The sequence below is a fragment of the Macaca mulatta genome, chromosome 10 (assembly GCF_049350105.2).
Source record: "Macaca mulatta isolate MMU2019108-1 chromosome 10, T2T-MMU8v2.0, whole genome shotgun sequence".
Lineage (NCBI taxonomy): Eukaryota > Metazoa > Chordata > Mammalia > Primates > Cercopithecidae > Macaca > Macaca mulatta.
In genome coordinates this window covers 57,136,224-57,159,399 of record NC_133415.1, presented here as the reverse complement: position 1 = coordinate 57,159,399, position 23,176 = coordinate 57,136,224, and the positions used below count along the sequence as shown (strand labels likewise).

General features: G+C 47.2%; 1 protein-coding gene across 2 annotated transcripts; it reads right to left on the bottom strand.

The window, feature by feature from the left end:
* Positions 1-7,164: 7,164 nt before the first annotated feature.
* LOC144331536 (uncharacterized) lies at positions 7,165-13,218 on the bottom strand. 2 transcript variants are annotated; one of them, XM_077949093.1, is made up of 3 exons: positions 9,419-13,218; positions 8,094-8,803; positions 7,165-7,464 (listed from the first exon to the last, which is right to left on the bottom strand). In XM_077949093.1, exons 2-3 carry the CDS (start codon positions 8,300-8,302, stop codon positions 7,245-7,247), a joined length of 429 nt encoding a protein of 142 aa, XP_077805219.1. In that variant the 5' UTR covers positions 8,303-8,803; positions 9,419-13,218; the 3' UTR covers positions 7,165-7,244. The 2 variants fall into 2 exon arrangements, with proteins under 2 accessions (XP_077805219.1, XP_077805218.1); XM_077949092.1 differs by having other exon boundaries at positions 8,094-13,218.
* Positions 13,219-23,176: the final 9,958 nt, after the last annotated feature.

The window sequence follows — 23,176 nt, the reverse complement described above, 5'->3', positions numbered from 1 at the left end:
ATCTCTATCAGGGGTATGTGCCCATCATTGAGACAGGCTGTAGAGTATGCACACTTTCAAACGGGTCCTGTCATATTATTTTCTGAAATGTTTAAAACCATTTAATTTCCCATCCATTGCCCATAAAGTTTGTTTTCCTCATATCCTCATCACTCAGTGTTATCTAGGATTCTTAAATTTTCTAAACAAGCGGTGAAAATACAGATCACATTTTATTTGTGCACATTGCATTTGTCAGATTGTTAATAATGTATCGGATTTTTTGGCCCATTTTTCTATTGAGTTTACTATTTTCTTTGTTCATTTGAATATAAATCATATTCACTTTCCCCTAAGCAGTGTCAACATTTTCTATTATGGTCATATGTCTGATAACTTTGTATGCCAGCTTTTATTGAAATGAGTCTTTATGATTGTTATACTTATTCTAAAGTTTTTGTATTTAATTAAATTTGTTGGATTAGTATATATTTTATTAAACTGGAACAACAAGCCTAAATCTATGTTTTGTTGGGTTCATTCAGATTTAGAATTCAGATAACTTTTTGATGGATAAATTATTTGTATCATAATGAAGAATGGCTATCATAATGCAATATGATCATTTCTGCCAATGCTTAATGTTTTGTAGTCCACTTTGTTTATGTGATCAGGAGGGCAAGACCTGAATGACCTTGACCAACTCAGCGTTCTGGACCTCCTAGTCCTCAGAATGATTTTAGAATGTTCCAAGAAGACAATATCCTGAGATGGGGAGAAACTGTCTGGGACAGTCTGGACTCTGTCCTTGTTTTTCCTAGAACAGGATATTCCTGCAATTCTTAAACTCCAAGAACCAAGGTGCACATGGGGTGTGAAACCTGGGGTGGAGCACTCAGGGGTTCCTCAGCTGCAGTACACAGTGGGGCATGCGCAAAGGAGACTCTGTCAACCCTGGGCAACTTTTCTGACCTCAAGGGTCAGGCTTGTCATTATAGAACTTAGGCTTTTGCTGATTCTTCCTGCTCCTCTGTTAGTAATAAATGTAGTTTGTCTGATTTACTGTGTGAGCATTCTTCTGTTTCTGGCAGCTTGGTTTATATAAAATACCTCCTGCTAGACCTACGAATCTATGCAATGTGGAAGTGTCATAGAGGTAAAGAAGCAACTTAACTGAGTTGAAAACTAACATACATAACATGGGGCCACTGCAGCAAGGGGCAAAATGATCCTGCCAAAACATCACATGTGACCATTCCAGACATATTTTGGAAGAAGAAATTGGATACTGAAACTCAGAGAGATCTGAAGATCTTATCCAAGCCAACAGGAGGCTAATAAAGCCAGGGAATTCCACTGTACTCTGATTCAACAGTACAAGCTTCATCTCAGAGAAGAGCAATGCAATGGCACCAGTGATCAGACTAGGGAGACCCTCTGCCATAGAGAAAGCAGAGGTCTAGAGAATAGCATGAAGACGATAAGCGACTCCAGATTCAATTTCCCTTTGCCTTGAGGCCACAGAAAGCCCAAAGCATGTGAACATCTTCTTGGAGGCATTTAACTAAAAGAACAATTGAAACTTGAAGAAAATGTGAGTCAAAAGTTAAATTTAAAGATATGTTACTTTCTCCAACCCTCCCCCACCAATTCACCACAGGATGAGTCTAGTGAGATAAAGCATGTCATTTATACAAAATACAGAAGTTTTATGTTCTTTATGTGAGCAGAAATACGTTCCAATTTTACTCAATAAATGTGTTTTGTTTTACTACTAGAAATAGTAATTTTCACTTGGTCATTACTTAATTTTATAATTATCTTTATTTAAATTTGTATCAGCTCACAGCCGGGTATCTACCTACAGGAAAAGAAGTCATATGAAAAAGACACGTGTACACACATTTATAGCAGCACCATTTGCAGTTGCAATAATGTGGAACCAGGTTAAATGTCTATCAGCCGATGAATAGACAAAGAAAATGTGTTATAGATACACCATGGAATACTACTTAGCTCTGAAAAGGAACCAAATGATGGCATTTGCAGCAACCTGGATAGAGTTAGAGATGATTATTCTAAGTGAAGTATTTCACGAATAAAAAAACAAATATGATATGTTCTCACTTACAAGTGGGAGCTAAGCTAAGAGGGTGTAAAGGCATAAGAATGACATAATGGACTTTGGGGACTCGGACAGAAGGTTCGGGGGTTAAGGTACACACTGGGTACAGTGTACACTACTCGAGTAATGGGTACAGCAAAGTCTCAGAAATCACCACTAAATAACTTTTCTATGTAATGGAAAACCACTTGTTTTCCCAAAACTATTTCAATATAGTAATAGATATGAAAATCATCATTCTTAGCAAACTATCACAAGAACAGAAAACCAAACACCGCATGTTCTCACTCATAGGTGGGAACTGAACAATGAGATCACTTGGACTCGGGAAGGGGAACATCACACACCAGGGCCTATCATGGGGAAGGGGGAGGGGGGAGGGATTGCATTGGGAGTTATACCTGATGTAAATGACGAGTTGATGGGTGCTGACGAGTTGATGGGTGCAGCACACCAACATAGCACAAGTATACATATGGAACAAACCTGCACGTTATGCACATGTACCCTAGAACTTAAAGTATAATAATAATAATTAATAAATAAATAAAAAGAAAATAATGAATATGATAGTCTTGAGGTGCAACATTCGCTGGGTTTCATATGGGAGAAAAACAGCTAAAATCAAACACGTGGACAGGCAGTCAGAACATTGTCCATCACATACATAGTAAAATTAATAGGAGGCCAAACGTTCATGAGGAGAGTCCATTTGGAATAGCCTGCACCTGCAGTGAGGATGTACGCCATAGGGCACACATAACTCATGTTAGGGCGAAAACGTATAATTTTACTCAATGTGAAAACATCTTCGGAAATAGCTCATTCCATGCTGTCCAGATGCATTTCTGTACTGTAGAGACTAAGAATAAGAGTCATCAAAGTGGAAAAACCTCTGCCCCGCTCCAAGTTCTGTTTCACACAGAAGTAATACTACTGGAGGGAAAAGCCATAAATGTCCCAAATGAGGGAAAGCCTTTACATATCAGTCATTTCTTATGAGACATATGAAAATTCACACTGGATAAAAACCATATGAATGTAACAAAAGTCAGAAAGTCTTTAGATATTCCCTACACCTGAATAAACATTTAAGAAAGAGCATTCGGAAGAAGCCCTATGGATGTAAGGAATGTGGGAAAGTCTTCAGCAAGCCTCAAATATGCACATATAAGGAGCCACGCTGGGAAAAACAAAAAACAAAAAAAGAAACCCTATTGATGTGACAAATGTGGAAAAGACTTTGCAAAGTCATCAGAATTAAAAGTCACCTTAAGATTTACAATAATGAGAAGCCCTGTGGGTGAAAATGGGGAAATCATCATTAATTTTTTCACCATACTCAATATGAGAGGAGGACATACTGGAAGAGAGCTCATTGAGTTAACATGCGTGAGAACGTCTTACCTGAACTCTCGTATCTTATAGAAGTGTGAAAAGAAACCCTCTGAAGGTAAAGTCTATGGAAAGCCTTTGATCTTCATTCATCTTGAGTACCTATTTGTTCTCACACTGGAGAGAAGCTGTGAAAGTAAGGAATATGAAAAAAAGCCACAGTGTTGCCTCAGACTCATAATTCATACAAGAACTCACACTGCAGAGACTGCTTGTGGAAGTAAAAACTGTGGAAAAGACCTCTTTAAACACTTATCCCTCCTGTTGCACAAGATTCTATGCCCTGGAGGGAGACTACAATGGGAATAAACATAAGAAAATTTCAGTTCCAGCTCTTCACTTATTGGACATGAATGAGCACATAGTAGGACTGAAGCACTGTGAAAACGTTAACAGTGTTGCCATTATCATTGTCTTATCCTTCAAGTAGAACCCAAATTCATACTTTTCTAGTTTTTCCTTTCTTAACAAAATGGTATAAGGTGACAAATATCAGTCTTAGCACCCTTTCTGCTCTGCCAGGTTAATGTTGCTATGTAGTAGCTTGGTTACAATTCACTCACACATGGTTTCATTCTCAATGTGAGGCCCTATCTGAGCTCCATTCACTTTAGATTTAGAATTCATCTCCTCCATGATACCTTCTTTGTCAGTTTGTTTTTCTTGGTCACAATTTGACTACATTATGGTCACATTATGTGGTTTTAATGGTGCCGATTTGGTGTACCTGTTACGACTTTCATTTTGGTGTAATGGGGTCAATTCTGTCCATTTCCCTGCTATACCCATGATTCTCATCTTCTTCACTAAGGGAACATAGAACTTTTTACAAGGAGCACTGTTGAAATGCCTTTATTTATGTCGTTATCCTTATTTTATTATTTAATTTAATTTTTTTTTTTTTTTTTTGAAAAATGGTCTCACTCTGTCTCCCAGGCTGGAGTGCAGTGGTATGATCAGAGCTCACTACAGCCTTGAACTCCTGGGCCGTTGTGATGTCCCAGCTCAGACTCCTGAGTAGGTAGGAGTGCAGGCATAACAGGTGTGCACCACCACGCCAAATTTTTGTTTGTTTTTGTAGAGACTGAGTCCCTTTATGTTGCCTGGAATGGTTTCAAATTCCTGGGCTCAAGTGATTCTCCCACCTAGGCCTCCCAAATTGCTGGAATTACAGGCATGAGCCACCATGCCTGCCCCTGATTAATGTCTTTAAATGAGTTTCCCAGGTTTTCTCATAACTGCAGTGAGCAGAGCTTATAGTCCTGAGCAATGTGAAATGCAGAATTCACTGGTTTAGATTTCTGAATATCTGTTTGGAAATGGGAGAGTTATTGTTACTCTTTTCTTTTAACCAAGTTCCCTTTGCTCTTTCTGCTCGCTGCTCTCTGGAAATAGGATGAAATGCCCAGAGTCAGGTTAAGCAACTTGAAGACCCTTGGAATGATGGTCCCAACAACAAAACCTTCAATATACGAGATTTCTAACTCCCCAAAGGCATGTTGGGTATCCATGGCTGCCCGGGACTCTTTCTGGACTTGTTTCATGAAACTAAGACTTAATAGAACTAGGAAACATTTTAGAAGTGATATTTATAACAAATTGAATGATAAACCTAAAAATGAATAAAACAAAATACAAAAATAAAGAGAATAGAAAAAATGGGCTTAGATGCTGATTGGCCACAAATCCTTGGCTCTCACCCCCATGGATGCCACACCTACTGTGACGCTTGGAGGGCTGGCAGCCATCACTCAAGAAATCAGAACACAGTGGCTTCTACTTCAGCATCAGGGAGCAAAAACTAAGCCAGTCAGCTCTCAAGAAACATACTTATGTGTGTAGGTGCGTGTTTGTGTGTGTGTATATATATATGTGTGTGTGTGTGTATGTGTGTGTGTATATATATACACACACACGTGAGATAAATTTTTTCAGTGACTTTGACATATCTCATGCTAAAACGATACAATGAATTAAAACTAGTGCAAATTTCTGGCAATAGAACATTATCTCCCCATTACTTATCCAGGGCATTGAAAATTGGCCCACATCACAGATCCTTAAGTCATTCTCTGAATCATGAGGAGAAAAGAGGAGAACAGACAGAACTCCATGTATCTTCCATTCACAGGTCTGAGTGCTGCGTCTACATGATCCCTCTTGGTGCTTGCCATAACCCTGCAAGAGAAAAGTAAAAACTCAAACACACACTCACACACAGACATACACACACACATGCTCAAACACAAACTAGAAACTACAGAACAAAGAAAGCATTGACAACTAATAGAAGTATAGTGCTGGCCAAGCAAAGTGGCTCATGCCTATATTCTTAGCACTTTAGACCAGTAGTTCAAGACAAACCTGGGCAACATAGGAAGACACCATCTCCACAAAACATTTTCCTAGATAAACATCATTTTTAATAAGAGGTATAATGCCTAAGGGCTCAGGGAAGCAATACTCCTATGGCTGTGTAGTAAGCAGCAGGCAAAGTTGCTTGTCAGAACAAAGTGGTAGTGATTCCAGGCTTCCTTTGCACACTTAGCCAGGAGACTGGCGAGCTCAGCACTGCCTGAGTTCACTTTACCCTTCTACGGCTCTAAAGCTCTGGCAGGTGGGACCTAAGCATAAGAGAAAGTGATATTACACAGGACTCTCTTGACCTCATGTGATGGAAACCTAACTCGATCCAGTAGAAGATTGAGTTAATTCGCTCTAATTACTAAAAATGTCCATGAGTAGATGGGCTTCTGGCTCAGTGGGATCAGGGGTCAACTAACATCAACCAAGGCTCATTCTGTCCCTTCATTTCCTGTGTCAGCTCTGCTTCTCAGGCAGGCTATTTTGAGAGAGCAGCAAAAAATGGCCCCATAAATTTCATATCACTTACTTCCTTGGAAAATGCTATGCCAGTAAAAAGAAAGCACCTCATTCCCAGCAGTTTCATCAAAAGTGCAGGGATGACTTCCATGAACCCATTTTGGATCACACGCCCACTCCTGAATGACTTACCCTGCTGATCTGACTGGCCAGGGTGGATCAGCACCTCCCAAATCCAATGGACTAGTATTGAAAGAGTGGTCCTCCCATGCGAAAAATGGAAGGACAGTACCAGAGGAATATGGGCGGGAGGGCCTCATCTCTAGATAAAAAGTATGAACGTATTTGTGTTCTTCGTACACTCATTTATATGGTCACTGGGAAGAAAATGAGAAAACCTCACACACGACTTTCTACAGGCCTCTGTGCTTTGTTTCCAACACTGAGCTGTGAGAAATTTAATTATTAAAACAAAACTTTGAAAATAAATAACAATTTGGGACAATGGGGACAGTTAGCTGATGCAGCACAGGTGAGCAGTTCTTTTGTGCCCATGAGGACACAATTCCCAGGAGGCCGCCTGTGGTCTCCTAGGAGAAGTGTGTGGGCACCCACAGGCTGCAGTTCCACCTTTTCCTTCCCTGGACTCTCAGGAAGACAGGAGTTCTGGATTCAGCTGAACTGAGTTCAAGTTCAGGCTCTGTGACTCACTGGCTGTGGAATTCTGGGTGAGTCACTTACTCTTCTTGAGTCCCATATCCTCCTTGGTAAAAGGAAGAGGTATAGTTATTGTTAGGTTTTGAAGGCAAGGCGAGGGTTAAAGAAAGACAGAGAGACAGTTGGCAGCTTCAACAGCAACTTCTTTATTGCCAGCAAAACCCTGGGGAGGATTAAACCATCTTAGTGCTGGCACAACTGCCGCTCACAGGCTGGGGTAATCTTGGGACTGGGACGGCGGGGTCTGGGCGGTAGAGCTTGTTGCCCAGCAGGATATGGCAAGGATGTTCCTGCAGACAGACTGTGGAGCCTTTGCCCGGGACGATGTGATACGGATGTTTCTGCAGTAAGGCAGACAGGAAGGATGTTTCTCATGGCCCGAGTTCCCATGGAACGTTTCACTCTGACCAGGGTCTGCAACATGGCTGGAGGTTTACAACATGGTACAGGTTAGACTAACAGTAACATCTCCCAGGTAGACAGTTCTACAAAGTAAACTTCCCTTGAGCATCTACACTCTACCAGACATGGTGCTGGGACCCAGGTCACAGGAGGAACAGGACAGATGAGGTCCCTGCCATCCTGGTGCTCATGTCTGACACAGGAAGCTAATAGGTCATAAGACCAGGTCAGATGCTGGTGGTAATGAAAGACATTACCAGAGTGAGATGAGTTAGAAAGAAATGGAAGGAGCTGTTCCAAACACAGTGGCAGGTGGAGACCCCTCCAAAAGGTGACTTTTGAACAGAAACCTGAGAAATGCCCGACCAGGGGAAAACCTAGGGTAAGGTCCACAGAAACAACTGCTGTGGAAGGGGAAAGCGTGTCATCATCCAAAACCAAGGGAGGAGACCCACAAAACTCCACTCCTATGGAGCAGAGGGGCCTGAAGGGAGAAACAGGATTCTGCTGCTCATGTGGGTATCTGCTTCCCAGCAGGAAAGGGGACCATGCAGGATAGAGGGGCTAAGTGAATCCTGGGCTGTGGGGTTACGGGAGCCGGTGCTGACTCACTGTTGGAGGTGAGCCACAAGAGGAGGCTTAGAACCCCTACCTGCAGCCTCTCCAGTCTAATAAGGAGATTGTAGCGTGGTCAGTGGTGGTATCCGGAGACCGTTGAAGGGCACACGGAGTGATACCTCCTCTGGCCTCCACTCTCAGCTGCAGATTTTCCGAGTTCCTGGAACAGCTTCTCCGTGGCCCCATCAAAATGGAGGGTGGTGACAGCACCCACAAGATGCTAACACCAGGGCCCTGTGCCATACCACCTGCTTCCCTTGGCCCTGCCCAAACCTTTGTAGACAGCTTTTTCTTAATGACCCTTCAGTCGCTTCAAGGTCCCTGCCAGCACTTGACTGCCACATTCCCCAGAGGGACCAGGCTCCTCGGCACAGGAGCTGAGGTTTCTACAGGCACAGAGGAAACACTGTCCCAGCTGTTGGAATGGAGTCAGGAGTGGAAAACAGAATGCTTGTTCTCAATGCTCAGACTTACCAATGGTTTCATTTCATCACACCAAGGCTGTGTGGCATTTTGAAGCAGAACTAGTAATCTACATAATTACAAATTATGTTCTTAAAAGAAGCTGCTCAGTGCCATGCCTGAAACAAGGTGAAACTCCATGAGGAGATGTGTGAGAAGCCAGGGTGCCATAGTTACAAACCAGGACTCCAGGTGCAGACTGCTTGGTTCAAACCTGGACCAGTGGAATGAATTTTCCCAACTCTCCATATTGCTCTTTGCCCCAGTTTTTCCATCTAACAACTAGAAGTAAAAACAAGGTTATTGTGAAAATTAAATGAATTAAAGTAAGCAGAGAGTGTCTAAAACAACACCCCCAGTCACACGGTCAGCACTGAGCATATTTTTCTTCACTACTCTTAATGAGATAAGAGTGAGTGCACGGGCAACACCCATGAGCCTGGGCTTTCTATGGCATAGGCATCAGAGATCCCACTTTTGAGGTCCTGCATACATTCTTTTGACGTTGATAAGGGAGGAGTCTCATGGGTGAGGAGCAAGCAACCACATTGGGGCCAGACAACCCATGGTCAAAGTTGAACTCCACCACTGTTCAGCTGGGTGACTCTGGGCAAGCGACTTTCCCTCTCATGTTCCTTTTTCATAAAAACTCTAGGACAGTAATTCGACTGCCAGTCCTTCCTTAGGGTGTGAATCTCAGGAAACACCGGTAGAGCCGTGGGGAACAGAGACAGGAAAGGAATGCAGCAGTTAACGGGACCTTCATCAAGAAAGTTTCCACTGTGGCAGCCAGGACTCAGCCCTGCCAGATACCTCCGAGAGACAGCATAGAACACGCGCCTCAGAGTCATCTCATCCAGAGCAAGGGAGCTGGGGTATTTATCCACTGATACCCACCAGTCAAACCTCAGGGACCCTTCCAAGGTCATGATTCCTCCAGAATGTCCTGCCTGCACTGCAAGGGTCAGACCTGGGGTTGAGGGCAGGGCCCCTGACAGCACCTCCAACAATGAGCAGGAACACAGCCTGGTGTGGGGAGTTTCAGTGAGTCACTGATTCCAACACACACACACACATACCTTCACACACCACACTCTAACACCAACACAGTGCATATGTATGTACACATACATGCACACATGAATGTTGTCCACTTAGATCCTGGTGACTCCATGGGATAGACGATAAGGCAGGAATCAGAGGGAAGAGCAAAATTAAGGGGAGTGAATGTCTTAAGAACAAAATGCACATTGAGGCAGAAAATCAAGGGGGAAGAGGAGTGGTCTGGACACCAAATGCCTGCTGGGTGGCACCTGCTCTGCACGCACTGTCACTAATTCTCCAAGCAGCCTCATGAGGTAGAAGAAATTCCCCTCAATTTACAGATGACAGAAACCTAGTTAAGAAAAGAAAACTGATTTTACCAGTGTCTCAGCAAGTTAGTGGGTGAAGGTATGGACTCCCAGCTCTCTCTGTCCACAAAGTCTACAAATTCTCCCTTGTTAGGCAGGCTGGATACCGGGCTCTGCTTCTGGACTCTGCTCCTTTTCCTGCTAGGCAATCATGGCAGAACTGGCAGAAACGTTATGCCCCTTCACCACCTGGAGCAGAGCCAATGAGAGGGGCTGGGGAACAGGCCATGAGGCCCTGCACCCTCCATTCATTGTCTTCAGGATTGCGATCCCTCAGAACTCTTGCACCACGTGGTGGCAGCACTCTCAGTGTCTGGGTGTCTTCTGAGGTTGTACAGGATGCAATGGAGGCCACTGGCTGTGCTATCATATCCTAAGTGGCAGCCACCCAGTCTTGGGCTTCTTGGCTGCTTCAGCACCAGAGGTTGGACAGTGCCCATGCACTGAGGCCCTCAGGAGAATGGCAGGGAAAGGAAAGGCAGCATGGAGAGATGTAGGGTCCATCCACCATGTCCCTGGATGGAGAGACTCCTGTTCCCACAGTAGTTCCCACACCGGGACCACGATTGGCACTCATAAACATGCCAGCCTCCATTTATATTTCCTTGTTTGACAACTCCTTCCCATTTTCATCCTGGAGACAAGACTTCTGAACACACTAGCTCTGAGAGCACCTGAGACAGTCCCTGAAGACCTTTTATCCAAGCAGGATCCCTCCCTTGCCATCTCCAGACCTCCCCACAAGCTCCCTCCCTGGTCTCCTGGCTCTTGTTCATCCCTTCCAGGCAGCCTTCCACAATCATCTCTAAAACATATCCGACTGTCCCTCATGTATCCAGCACTTTCCATGGCTCCCCAGAGCCCTCCAGATCAAGTTCAAATTCTTTGATCAGACACTTCATCTCAAGCTGCATTCTACCTCCTGAATTAAGATCCCCGAGAAGCCCAACTTGCTCAGCACAAATGAATCACTGAAGTCAAAAATCTTGAACGTGGCCTTGGCCTTGAGGAAGTCATCAACACCCTGGCTAGTGAGTGTGCAGTGCTGCTCCAGGATGATGGTGTGTAAAGTTGTGCTCCAGGTCGCAGGCCCTGAAGAAGCATCTCTCCTCAGGACTGGGTAGTACAGGAAGTCTGTGCACAGGCAGATCTGCTGGTGCCGTTACACTATGCAGCTCCAAGATGGTGGCAATATACTTACTGAGATGCCTGCAGGGTGAGGCTGGGGAGAGGAAGCAGTTCCATAACACGTATGAAACCCTGGAAAGACTTCCCTGCCAGAATCTCAGGACCACATTACATCCAGAAATGGGTGCCTTCTGGGCACACTTCTCTCCCTGCCTCCCACTCTGAGCTGCCTCCTAGCCCCACATGCCCCAGCCTGGCCCAGGGCTTGGAGCCCAGCGGGTGTTCCGTCCATGGTGTTGACTGCTCCCTGGGCCAGGAGAGCCCTTGGCGGCTCTGTGACTCCTCCTGTAGAACCCCTGCCTCTACCATGGGACCTCCTGATTCCCACAGAAGCCCCCACGGCCCTGGATTGCTCTACCTGCCCTGGGATCCTCCAGCCCCATAGACCTTACTTGACGCCTTAGCCCTCCCAGAACATGACATGTTTCTCAGAATGTGGCTGATGTCCAGGGCCATCTGTGGATGTTTGCTGGGGGCCTCTTGCTATTCTCCTTTATGGTCTGTAGGGCAGGGTCAAGAGAAGAAACCAGTCCCACATTCAGAATGGACAAAAAGCTCACTGCCACAACGGCAACCACCGAACAGTCAGCAGTGCTTCTGGATGGAAAAGAGGTTTCATTCTGCAGAAAGCTCCTTGTTTGGCTTCTCTCGGAAGCCAGGGAGGGGTACCAAGCCCGGCTTACCTGCAATGCCTACGTTACCATCTGTTCCTAGGATATGCGATGGGCCCCTGCTCCCACTGTAAGGTTGACGTTCCCTCCAGCTGGATACCTGGGCTCCTGACACCAGCTGACCTGTTTGTCCTGCTCTGGATGACAATGGAAAGGCTGTGCCTGGTATTTCCCTAGGTTCTTGGTTTCTACTTTCTAGACATCCAGCAGCAGTGACCATACCTGTTCCCACTCCTGAAAGGGGACTCCCTTGTAGGGCAGCTGAGACATCTACAGATGGAAGACTGCTCAGTGAGACAGGCCACAGGGGTCCCAGGGGAGGATCAGGGGCTGGAGGATTCTGGAGGTTTCCAGCCTTGGGGTCTGTGGTTCCTCAAAGAGGTTAGGTCTACCTAGTACCAGGCCTGCCCTCCCATGATTCAAAGAGTGGATGATTGCTCAGCATCAGGAACTCTGATCTGGAACTAGTTTTTCATTTAGGTCACCAAGAGACAACCCCTAACCCCTGAGCAGGGCGTGGTCCAAGCTCTGGCATGAGATTCTCTTCCAGCAATGTGATGCCTACAGGGCCAGGTAGAAAAGCCGGTGACCAGGCCTTCTGTCCTCCAGCAAAGGAGTATGCCATCCACTAGAAAGGCAGGTGGTACAAGGCCACAGCACTTGGTGCCTGTATCCCTGGCTCTGCAGACACTGGTCATGGAGGTCCTCCCGTCTTCACATTACCTTCTTGCTGCTCCTAGATTTCCTCTAGTCATTAAACACTTTGAGCCATTTTTCTGTGCATCTGATCTGACATTTTTGCTCTCAGATGAAACACGATAAAGTAAGCCGAGCCACCAGGATTCCTGGAGGGAACCTTTGGGTCTTGGGCTCCATGGCCCTGATGGGACTGAACCAGAAGGAGCCAGGGAAAGGCAAACACTGGGGCTCAGGCCCTATGACCCAATGGCCATTGGTGGCTTGTCCTTATGGCCCCAAGACACCCTGTCCTCAGGCCACAGACAGCATGGGGTATGGTCTTGCCTCAGCCTCCCAGTAGTGTCCTGGCACTAGCGGGTGCTGACCCTTGAGCCACAACTGCAGTTGTGCGTTTTGGGTTTGGTAAAAACACCTCAGGGACAGAGTTCTGGGGTTGACTTTGGCAGGAAACATGGCCCCTTCCAGGGATGATGTGTCACTCCTACTTGCCACGAAATGTGCACATAGGCTGTCCCTCTGCCCATCGCATCCTGCTGGAGAGGATGGAGGAAGTCAGGGAACAGGCAGGGTGGACAGCTGGGGTGCAGGGAGAGGCAGGTGCATGCTGGCAGGTCAGACCCTTCGAGGGCTGTGTGGGGGCATCAGGTGGGGTGGGCTCCAGGTTCACGCTCAGTGCACTGGGCAGGTCTCAGGACAGGCTTCCTGGACCCCACCTGGGTGATGTGGTCACTCCCTGGGGGACTGTTGACAGGCCCTGGTCACCCATCCTGGGCAGAACAATCCCATCTCCAGACTGGACTTTCTGAGTCCTGAGACAGGAGAGTGCTGCCCAGGCCTGACACACTGGGAGGACCTGTTAAGTCCTCCATCCCTAGACCAGCCTAGCACACAGCAAGGACAGCCTCTTACCTTTACCTTCAGGATGCGGACTGACCCATCTCATTCTAAGGCAACCAAGGCAGAGCTGAGGACCTGTGCCAGGCTGGGAGCCAGGCCCCTCCCTAAATGGGCCTGAGGGAAGTACCATCCCTGTCCCAATGTGCCACAAATGTCAGCCCAGGAGACACATAGGGAAGGGAGGGCATGTCCTCCCTGCTGGCTGACACTGGAAAAGTGGGACCTGGGAGACCAGGGAGTGCAGGGCTGGCAGGGGCTGCTCCAGACCCAAGGAGAGCTCAGGCTGCACCATGGGGCTGCCACTCTTGGGCTGGATGCTGTACCCTCTGCAGGATCTGAGAAAATCTAGTCCTGAGATGGGACAGTGTTGCCCAGGGTGGGTGACCACGGCCTCACAGCAGTCCCCCAGGGAGTGACCACATCACGCAGGTGGGATACCAGGAGCCTGGCCTGAGACCTGCCCAGTGCACTGAGGGTGCACCTGGAGCCCACCCCACCTGACCCCCCACAGTCCTCACAGGGTCTCACCCCCAGCATGCACCTGCCTCTCCCTGCACCCCACCTGCCCACCCTGCCTGTTCCCTGGCTTCCTCCATCCATCCTGTGCAGCCCATAGACTGCGACCATCTCTCCGGCCACTCTGGCCCTTCCTTTACCTTTGTCCTGTCAGAATCTCTGAGCAAGATCTCCCAGGTCCATCTAAACACCTGCTTTTTCCATTTTCACTGGGCCATTGGACACCACTGGGCCATGCCAGCTGTCCACAGGTCCTTTGATAACGTGCATTTCCTCTGACCTCTCCCAGCCGTGCTCAGCAGCCCCCATTTACCAGGTCCCTGCTGACCAGATCCCACACATCAGCTCCTCCCTGACCACACCCTCCCTGAATAGACCCCCATGACCAGCTCCCATAAACCAATCTGCCACTGCCAGGCCCATAATCACCAGGCCTCACTCACCAGGACCTTACTGACCAAGCCTCAGTGACAAGGGCTCACTGACCAGGACCTTACTGACCAGGCCTCACTGACAAGGGCTCACTGACCAGGTCCTTACTCACAAGGCCTCACTGATCAGGTTCCACAGATCATGACCCCTTTGCCTGGCCCCATAGATGAAGGTCCACTGACCAGGCCTTCAGGGATTAGGCTGCCAGTGACCAGGCCCCTACTAACCAGGCCTGAGGTGACCAGATGTCTGTGACCAGAAACCCAGTGAGTAGGCCCTGCTGAACAGGCACGCACTGCTCAGATCCCCACTGACCAGGTCACCCCGTAGACCGAGGCTACAAAAGTCACCACTGATCAAGACCTTTCTGACCAGGACCCGAATGATTAGGTTCCACTGACCAGGCTGCCCTGACCAGGGACCCACTGACAAGAGCCTCTGCTGTCTAAGTCCCATGTGACCAGGCCTCCACTGAATAGCACCCCTTGACCTGGTCACCAGTGACCCAGATCACACTGACAAAGCCACCACTAAGCCCCAGCTGACCAGGTCTCCACTAACCAAGCCCCGCAGCCCAGGTTTGCACTGACCAGACACCAAACATTTGTCTGCCAGTAGGTCCCCACTCACCAAGACCCCCACTCCTAGAACCCCTGAGACCCACTCTAAGCAGACCCCTGCTGACCACGCCCCCACTAAGTACGCCTCACTGACCAAGTCCCAACTGACTAGCGCCACTGAGCAGGCCCACACTGATCAGGCCCCTTCTAACCACACCAGAAGGCAAGCGGCAATGAGATGTTTCATATGTCAAGGTAGGAGCAAGATGGAGAGAGAAAGGAAGTGCCACATCCTGTTATACAACCAGATCTCATGAGAACTCACATCAGGAGATCAGCATCAAGAAGGTTAACCATTGGTGAAGGAACCACCCACACCACTGCCCACTGTTTCCAGTCAGAAGCCTCCTGCACAGGCAGAGCCTCTTAGGAAACTTCCACTATGGCAGTGCAGAAGGAAAATAGAGGCTTGGAGCCCCCACACAGGAGGCCACCGTCCTCCAGAACCCAGATTCACAAGCCACCAACAGCTCACACCCTCAGTAATGGAAAAGGTACAGGCACTCCACACCAGCCCAACCCCTGAGAGCAGCCATGGGGGCTGAAGCCTGCAAAGCCACAGGTGCACGGCCCTAGTAGAGGTTTTCCATGAGCCTCTGCCTCTGCAGCAGGTTTCTCCCCCTTCCTATTGCCCTCCACCTTCCCACCACCCTACTCACGACCTACTCCTCCCCACCCTACCCCTCCTTTCCTTCCACCCCAATCCCTTCTCGTCCAAGATTAAATCACCTCCCACCTGGCCCCACCTCCAACTTTCAGGATTCCAATTCCACATTAGTGTCATAGGGACACACAGCCATCCCATATAATTCTGACCCTCATACCCCAGAACCTCATGTCATTATCACAGAGCAAAACACAATCATACCTTTTCTAAAGTTTCCAAAAGTCTTAACTCATTCCAAATGTAAACATGTCCAAGTCTTATCTGAGACAAGGCTACAGTCCCTTCTGGCTATGAGTCCCTGAATTTAAAAGGGATTTCTTTTCTTTCAAGGTACGATGATGGGACGGGCATTGGGTAAGGTTTCACAATCCAAAGGGAAGAAATTCCCCAGAAAAATAACACAAATGTGAGTGCAAAACCCAGCAGGTCCTGGCTAACACGGTGAAACCCCATCTCTACTAAAAAATACAAAACACTAGCCGGGCGAGGTGGCGGGCGCCTGTAGCCCCAGCTACTGGGGAGGCTGAGGAAGGGGACTGGCATAAACCTGGGAGGCGGAGCTTGCAGTGAGCTGAGATCCGGCCACTGCACTCCAGCCTGGGCGACAGAGCGAGACTCTGTCTCCAAGAAAAAACAAAAACAAAAACAAAAACCGGCAGGACACTATGCACTCAATCTTTAAGTTCAATAATCACCAAGAGAACTCACTATCATGCAGACAGCATTAAGGAGATAGCGTTTAACCATTTGTGAAGAATCCGCCGCCCATCCTTGTCTTTCACACCCACAAAATAACCTCCCCCATTCTCTCCATGCCCCTACCTCCACCCCCCACTCTTCTCCATGATTATATCACCTCCCACCAGGCCCCTCTTTAACATTCCCCATTACAGTTCCACAAGAGTATTGGTAGAGACACAGGGCCGAATCCTATTATTCTGACTCGGGTCCCCTCAAATCTCATATCCTTGTCTCACTGCAAAATACAGTGATGCCTGCTCTACAGTCCCCTAAAGTCTTAACTCATTCCAGCATTTACTGACATGTCCAAAGCCCAAAGTCTCATCCGAGACAAGGCTGCAGTCCCTTCTGCCTCTGAGTTTCTGAAATACAAAGCAAGTTAACAACTTCCAAGGTATAATGATTGTACAGGCACTGGGGAAGCATTCCCAGGCAAAAGGAAAAACAATTGCCAGAAAGCAGCACAAAACACAGATGGGACTTACAGACCCCATGCAAGTCAAAAACCCAGCAGGCCAGTCATTGAATCCTACAGCTCCAAATCATCTTTTCTGAATTTACATCCCACATCTAGTGCACAGGGGTGTGATGGCTGGGCTCCCAAGGCCTCGGGCAGCTCAGCATCTGTGGCTGTGCAGGGTCTGTCTCCTATAGCTGCCCTCATGGGTGGGGCTGGTGTCGAGTGCCTGTGGCTTTTCCACACTGAGGGTGCAAGCAGTTGGTGGGTCTATGAATCTGGGGTCTGGAAAGTGGTGCATATAGGCTGCCAGTTGTGAGGCATTTGATTGGGTTTAATAGGGTAGGAATGTTTCATTGATGTTAATTAGTGTGGGGAAGTGGGGTTGTGGGGGCTCCAATGCTCTTTGTTCCTTCTGTACTGCCCTAGTAAAGGTTTCCCATGAGGCTCTGCCTCTTGGAAAAGCTTCTGCCTGGACACCCAAGTTTTTCCGTACATACTCTGGAGTCTATTAGAAGCCTCCCAAGCCTCTAGTTTTGTGCCCTGTGTACCTGCTGGCTTAACACTATGTGGAAGCCATCAAGGCTTGGAGCCTGCACCCCTGAACAGTGACCCAAGCTGTACCTGTGCATCTTTCAGCCATGGCTGGAGTTGGAGCTGGAGCTGCAGGGATGCAGGCAGCAGTGCCCTGAGGATGGATACAACCGTGTGACCATGGCACTGACTTGGGAAAGCATTCTTCGGTCCTAGAACTCAGGGTCTGTGAGAGCAAGCTCTGCTGCAAAGCTCTCTGAAATGTCTTCAAGGCCTTTTTAACATTGCCTTCGCTATCAGAGCTTGGCTCCATTTTATGCAGATTTCTGAAGCCTTCTTGAATTTTCCCACTGAAAATCAGCTTTTCTTTTTAACCCCTTGGCCAGGCTGCAAATTTTCCAAACTTTAAAACTCTGCTTCTCATTTAAAAAATGTTTCGATTTGAGGGCATTTATTCAGTCACACAGAAGACCACAGGCTGTGCGATACAGACAGGACACGTCTTGAGATTTGCTGCCTAAAATTTCATTTCACCAGACATACCCTAAATCATCACCCTCAAGTTCAAAGTTGCACAGGTCTCCAGGGCAGAGGCACTATCCCGCCAAGTTCTTTGCTAAGGCAAAACAAAAGTAACCTTGGCTCCTGTTTCCAGTAAGTTGCTCATTTTCATCTGAGACCTTCTAAGCCTGGCCTTCCCTTGTCCATCCTTCAGTCACCCTTTGAATTGCAACTATTTAACAAGTCTCTATGGTCACCCTTTTCATTATAACTATTTAACATGTGTCTACAATAGTCTGAACTTTCCCTCATCTTTCTGTCTTCTTCCCAGCCCTCCAAACTGTGCAGTGTCTGGTAGTTACTCACCTCTGAACCTCCTTCTACATTTTCAGCTATCTTTGTCACAGCCTGGCAATATGGTAAAAGAAGAAAAGTCCATTTTCAGGGGGAAAATTCAAGAAGGCTTCAGATATATACATATAAAAGAAGTCAAATTATAATAGTAAAAGAAAGAGGAAAACAACCTAGAGGACATTTCACAGATCCACTCTGCAGTACAAATTTTCTGTAAAATTATTTTTAAAAAGGTTTAATTGGCTCATGGTTCAGCAGGCTGTAAAGGTAGCATAGTGGCTTCTGCTTCTGGGAGGACTCAGGAAGCCTCCCAATCATACCAGAAAGCCAAGCGACAATGAGATGTTCCATATGGCAGGAGTAGGAGGAGGACAGAGAAAAGAAAGAGGTGCCATACCCTGTTATACAACCAGATCTCATGAGAACTCACTATCAGGAGATCAGCATCAAGAAGACTAACCATTGGTGAAGTTTCCACCCACACCACCGCCCACTGTTTCCAGGCAGAAGCCTCCTGCAGAGGCAGAGCCTCTTGGAGAACCTCTACTAGAGCAGGGCAGAAGGAAAAGACGGGCTTGGAACCCCAGCACAGGAGGCCACCATCCTCCAGACTGCAGATTCAGAGACCCACCAACAGCTTGCACTCTCAGTTGGAAAAGCTACAGGCACTCAACACTAGCCCAGCCCATGAGAGCAGCCATGGGGCTACACCCTGCAAAGCCACAGGGGCACTGCCCCAGTAGAGGCTTTCCATGAGCCTCTGCCTCTACAGCAGACTACTCCCCCTTCCTACTACCCACCACCCTCTCACCACCCTACAAACAACCTACTCCCCACCCTCCCTGTCCCCCAACTTTTCCTCCAACTCCTGCACCTCTCCCATCCATGATTAAATCACCTCCCGCCAGGCCACATCTCCAAAATTAAGGATTACAATTCACATGAGTTCTGGTAAAGAAACACAGCCAAAACATATTATTCAGACCCCGATCCCCTGCAGTTTCACATCCTTCTCACAAAGCAAAATATATTCATGCCTTTTCAAAAGTTTCCAAAAGTCTTAACGCATTCCAACTTTAACTCAAACGTAAAAAAATTCAACATCTCATCTGAGATAAGTCTACAGTCCCTTTTACCTATGAGTCCCTGAATTTAAAAGGATGTTCCTTTCTTTCAAGGTACAATAATGGTCCAGGCATTGGGTAAGCTTTTTCAATCCAAAGGGAAGAAATTTCCCAGGAAGATAACACAAATCGGACCACAGGTGCAAAACAAGTCCAAAACCCAGGAGGCCACTATTCATTCAATCTCAGAGCTCTAAAATCATGAAGAGAATTCACTGTCACAAGCACAGCAATAAGGAGATGATGTTTAACCATTTGTGAAGGATCTGCCCCCCCACTCCCAATTTTCACCCCTCAACCCAACCACAATTCCCCCATTCTTCCTACCCCCCAACCTTCCAACCCCCACTCTCCACCACGATTAAATCACCTTCCACCAGGCCCCACCTTTAACATTCTGATTACAATTCCACATGAGTTTTGGTAGGGACACAGAGCTAAATGGTAGTCTTCTGTCCCTGGCTCCTCAAATCTCGTGTCCTTCTCACATTGCAAAATATGATGCCTTCCCTACAGCCCCCTAAAATCTTCTATCATTAAAGCATTTATAAAAATGTTGAAAGCTTCAAATCTCATCTGACACAAGGCTACAGTCCCTTAGGCCGTGAGCCTCTGTAATATAAAGCAAGTTAACTACTTCCAAGGTACAAGGCTTGTATAGGCATTGGGTAACCATTCCCAGCCAGAAGGAAGAATTTTGCCAGAAAAAAACAAAACACAGATAGGGCTTACGGGCCCCATGAAACTCCAAACTGAGAAGGCCAGTCATTCAATTCCACAGCTCCAAAATCACCCTTTTAAAAACCTCGTCCCACATGCAGAGCACAGCGGTGTGAGGGCTGGGTTCCCAAGGCCTTGTGCAGCTCTGCACCTGTGGCATTGCAGGGTTTATGCCCCACAGCTGCCATCATGGGCTGGGCTGCTGTTGAGTGCCTGTAACTTTTCCCCACTGAGGATACAAGTTGTCAGGGTGGTCTGCCAATCTGGGGTCTGCATGATGGTGGCCTCCAGTGTGGGGGTTCCAACTCCAAATTTTCCTCCTGCATTGCCTTAGTAGAGGTTTCTTATGAGGCTCTGCCTTTCTGAGATGCTTTTGTCTGGACACCCAGGCATTTCCATACATCTTCCAAAATCTCCACAGAGGATCTACTCTCATGCTCCATCCACCCAGTGGCTTAACACTATGAGGAAAATACCAATGCTTCTAGCCTGCACCCTCTGAAGCAGTGACCCAAGCTGTACTTGTACATCTTTCAGCCATGGCCAGAGCTGGAGCTGGAGCTGCAGGGATTGCAGGCAGCAGTGTTCTCAGGCTACTCATAGATGGGGGTCGGGAGGTCATGGAACTAGCCCAGGAAATCATTCTCCTCTCCTAGGCTCCAGGTCCTGTGACAGCAGGGGCTACTGCAAAGATCTCTGAAATGCCTTCAAGGCCTTTTACATATTTTCTTGGCTCTTATCACTGGGCTCCTTTTTATGCAAATTTCTGAAGCTTTCCTCAGTTTTCCACTGAAAATCAGCTTTTCTTTTTGTGGAGCCACGTTCCTTGCTACATCAAAACAAAAGGAACCTTGGCTCCTGCTCCCAGCAAATTTTTCATTTTCATCTGACACCTTGTAAGTCTGATCTTTACTGTCTGTTTTGCTGTGAGCCTTCTGATCACAAGTATTTAACAATTCTTTACAAAGATCCAAACTTCCCTCATCTTCTTGTCTTCAAAGCCCTCCAAACTCTCCCGACCTCTGTCTGCTACCCTCTTCTGAAACTGCTTCTACATTATCAGCTATCTTTGCTGCAGCCTGGCAACGTGGTAAAGGAAGACAAGTCCATTTTCAGGGGGGAAAATTCAAGAAGGCTTCAGATACTTGAATGAAAAGGACCTGTGTGCTGATTGCCAAGACAATAGAGAAGGCCTTGAAGACATTTAATGGTTCAACTTTGCACTACTGATTTTCTCTATAATCATAAAGAAAAGAGGTTGACTTGGCTCATGATTCTGTAGGCTGTAAGGAAGCATAGTGGCTTCTGCATCTGAGAGGACTCAGGAAGCCTCCCGATCGTACGAGATTGTCATGGGGCAATGAGATGATTCTTGTGGCAGGAGTAGGAGCAAGATAGAGAGAAAAAAGAGCTGCCATGCCCCATTATGCAAGCAGATCTCATGAGAACTCACTATCACAAGGACAGCATCTAGAAGATGGTGCTTAACCATTGGTGAAGGATTCACTCCCACCCCCAACTCCCACTGTTCCCAGACAGAAGCCTGCTGCAGAGACAGAGCCTCTTGGAAAACCTCTACTAGGGAAGTGCGGAAGGAAAATATGGGCTTGGAGCCCCCATGCAGATGGCCACCAACCTCCAGACCCTAGAATCACAGATGCACCAACAGCTCACATCCTCAGTGTGGAAAAGCTATAGGCACTCAACATCAGCCCAGCCCATGATAGCAGCTGCCGGGGCTAAACCCTGGAAAGCCACAGGTGCACTGCCCTACTAGAGGTTTTCCATGAGGCTTTGCCTCTGCAGCAGTCTACTCCCCCTTCCTACCAGTCCCCATCTTCCCTCTACCATACTGCCAACCGACTCCTCCCAATTCTACCCATCCCTTTTACTTTCCACCACCACCAACCTCCTACCCATAATGAAGACACCTGCTACAACATTAGGGATTACAATTCCACATGAGATTCATAGGGACACACAGCCAAACTATATCATTCTGACACTGACATCCCAGAACCTCAAGTCCTTATCACCGAGCAAAATGCAATCATGACTTTTCAAAAATTTCCAAAAGTCTCAAGTCATTCTAAATGTAAAAAAACTCAAAGTCTCACCTGAGACCAGGCTACAGTCCCTTCTGCGGATGAGTCCCTGAATTTAAAATGGAGTTCTTTTCTTTCATGGTACAATGATGGTACGGGAACTGGGTAAGCTTTCTCATTCCAAAGGGAAGGAATTTCCCAGAAAAATAACACAATTGGGCCCATAGGCCCAATGTACATCCAAAACCCAGCAGGACAGTATTCACTGTATCTCACAGCTCCAAAGCCATCAACAGAACTCAGTATCATGTGCATAGCATTAAGGAGATAATGTTTAACCATTTGTGAAGGATCCAACCCCCACCCTCATCTTTCACCCCCACCCACAAAATAAATTACCTCATTCCCCCCACACCTCTGCCTCCAACCCACACTCTTCTCCATGATTCCATCACCTCCCATTAGGCTCCAACTTTAACATTCACCATTACAATTGCATATGAGTTTGGCAGGGATGCAGAGACAAATCATATTATTCTGACCCTAAGCCCCATATCTCATGTACTTCCCACACTGCAAAATGCAATGATGCCTTCTCTACAGTTGCCCAATATCTTAACTCATTCCAGAATTTACCAAAATGTCCAAAGCCCAAAGTCTATTCTGAGACAAGGCTGCTGTCTCTTCTGGCCCTGAGCCTCGGAAATACAAAGCAAGCTAACTACTTCCAAGGTACAATGATTGTACAGGTATTGGGTAAGCATTCCCAGCCAAAAGGAAGAAATTTGCCAGAAAGAAGCACAAAACACAGATAGGACTTACAGACCGCATGCAAGTCAAAAACTCAGCAGACCAGTCATAGAACCCAACAGCTCCAAATCATCTTTTGTGAATCCAGATCCCACATCCAGAGCACAAGGGTGTGAGGCCTGGGCTCCCAAGTACTTGGGCGGGTCTGCACCTGTGGCTTTGCAGGGTCTAACCCCCACAGTTGCCCTCATGGGCTGGGCTGGTGTTGAGTACCTGTAGCTTTTCCACACTGAGGGTGCAAGCTGTTAGTGAGTCTATGGATCTGGT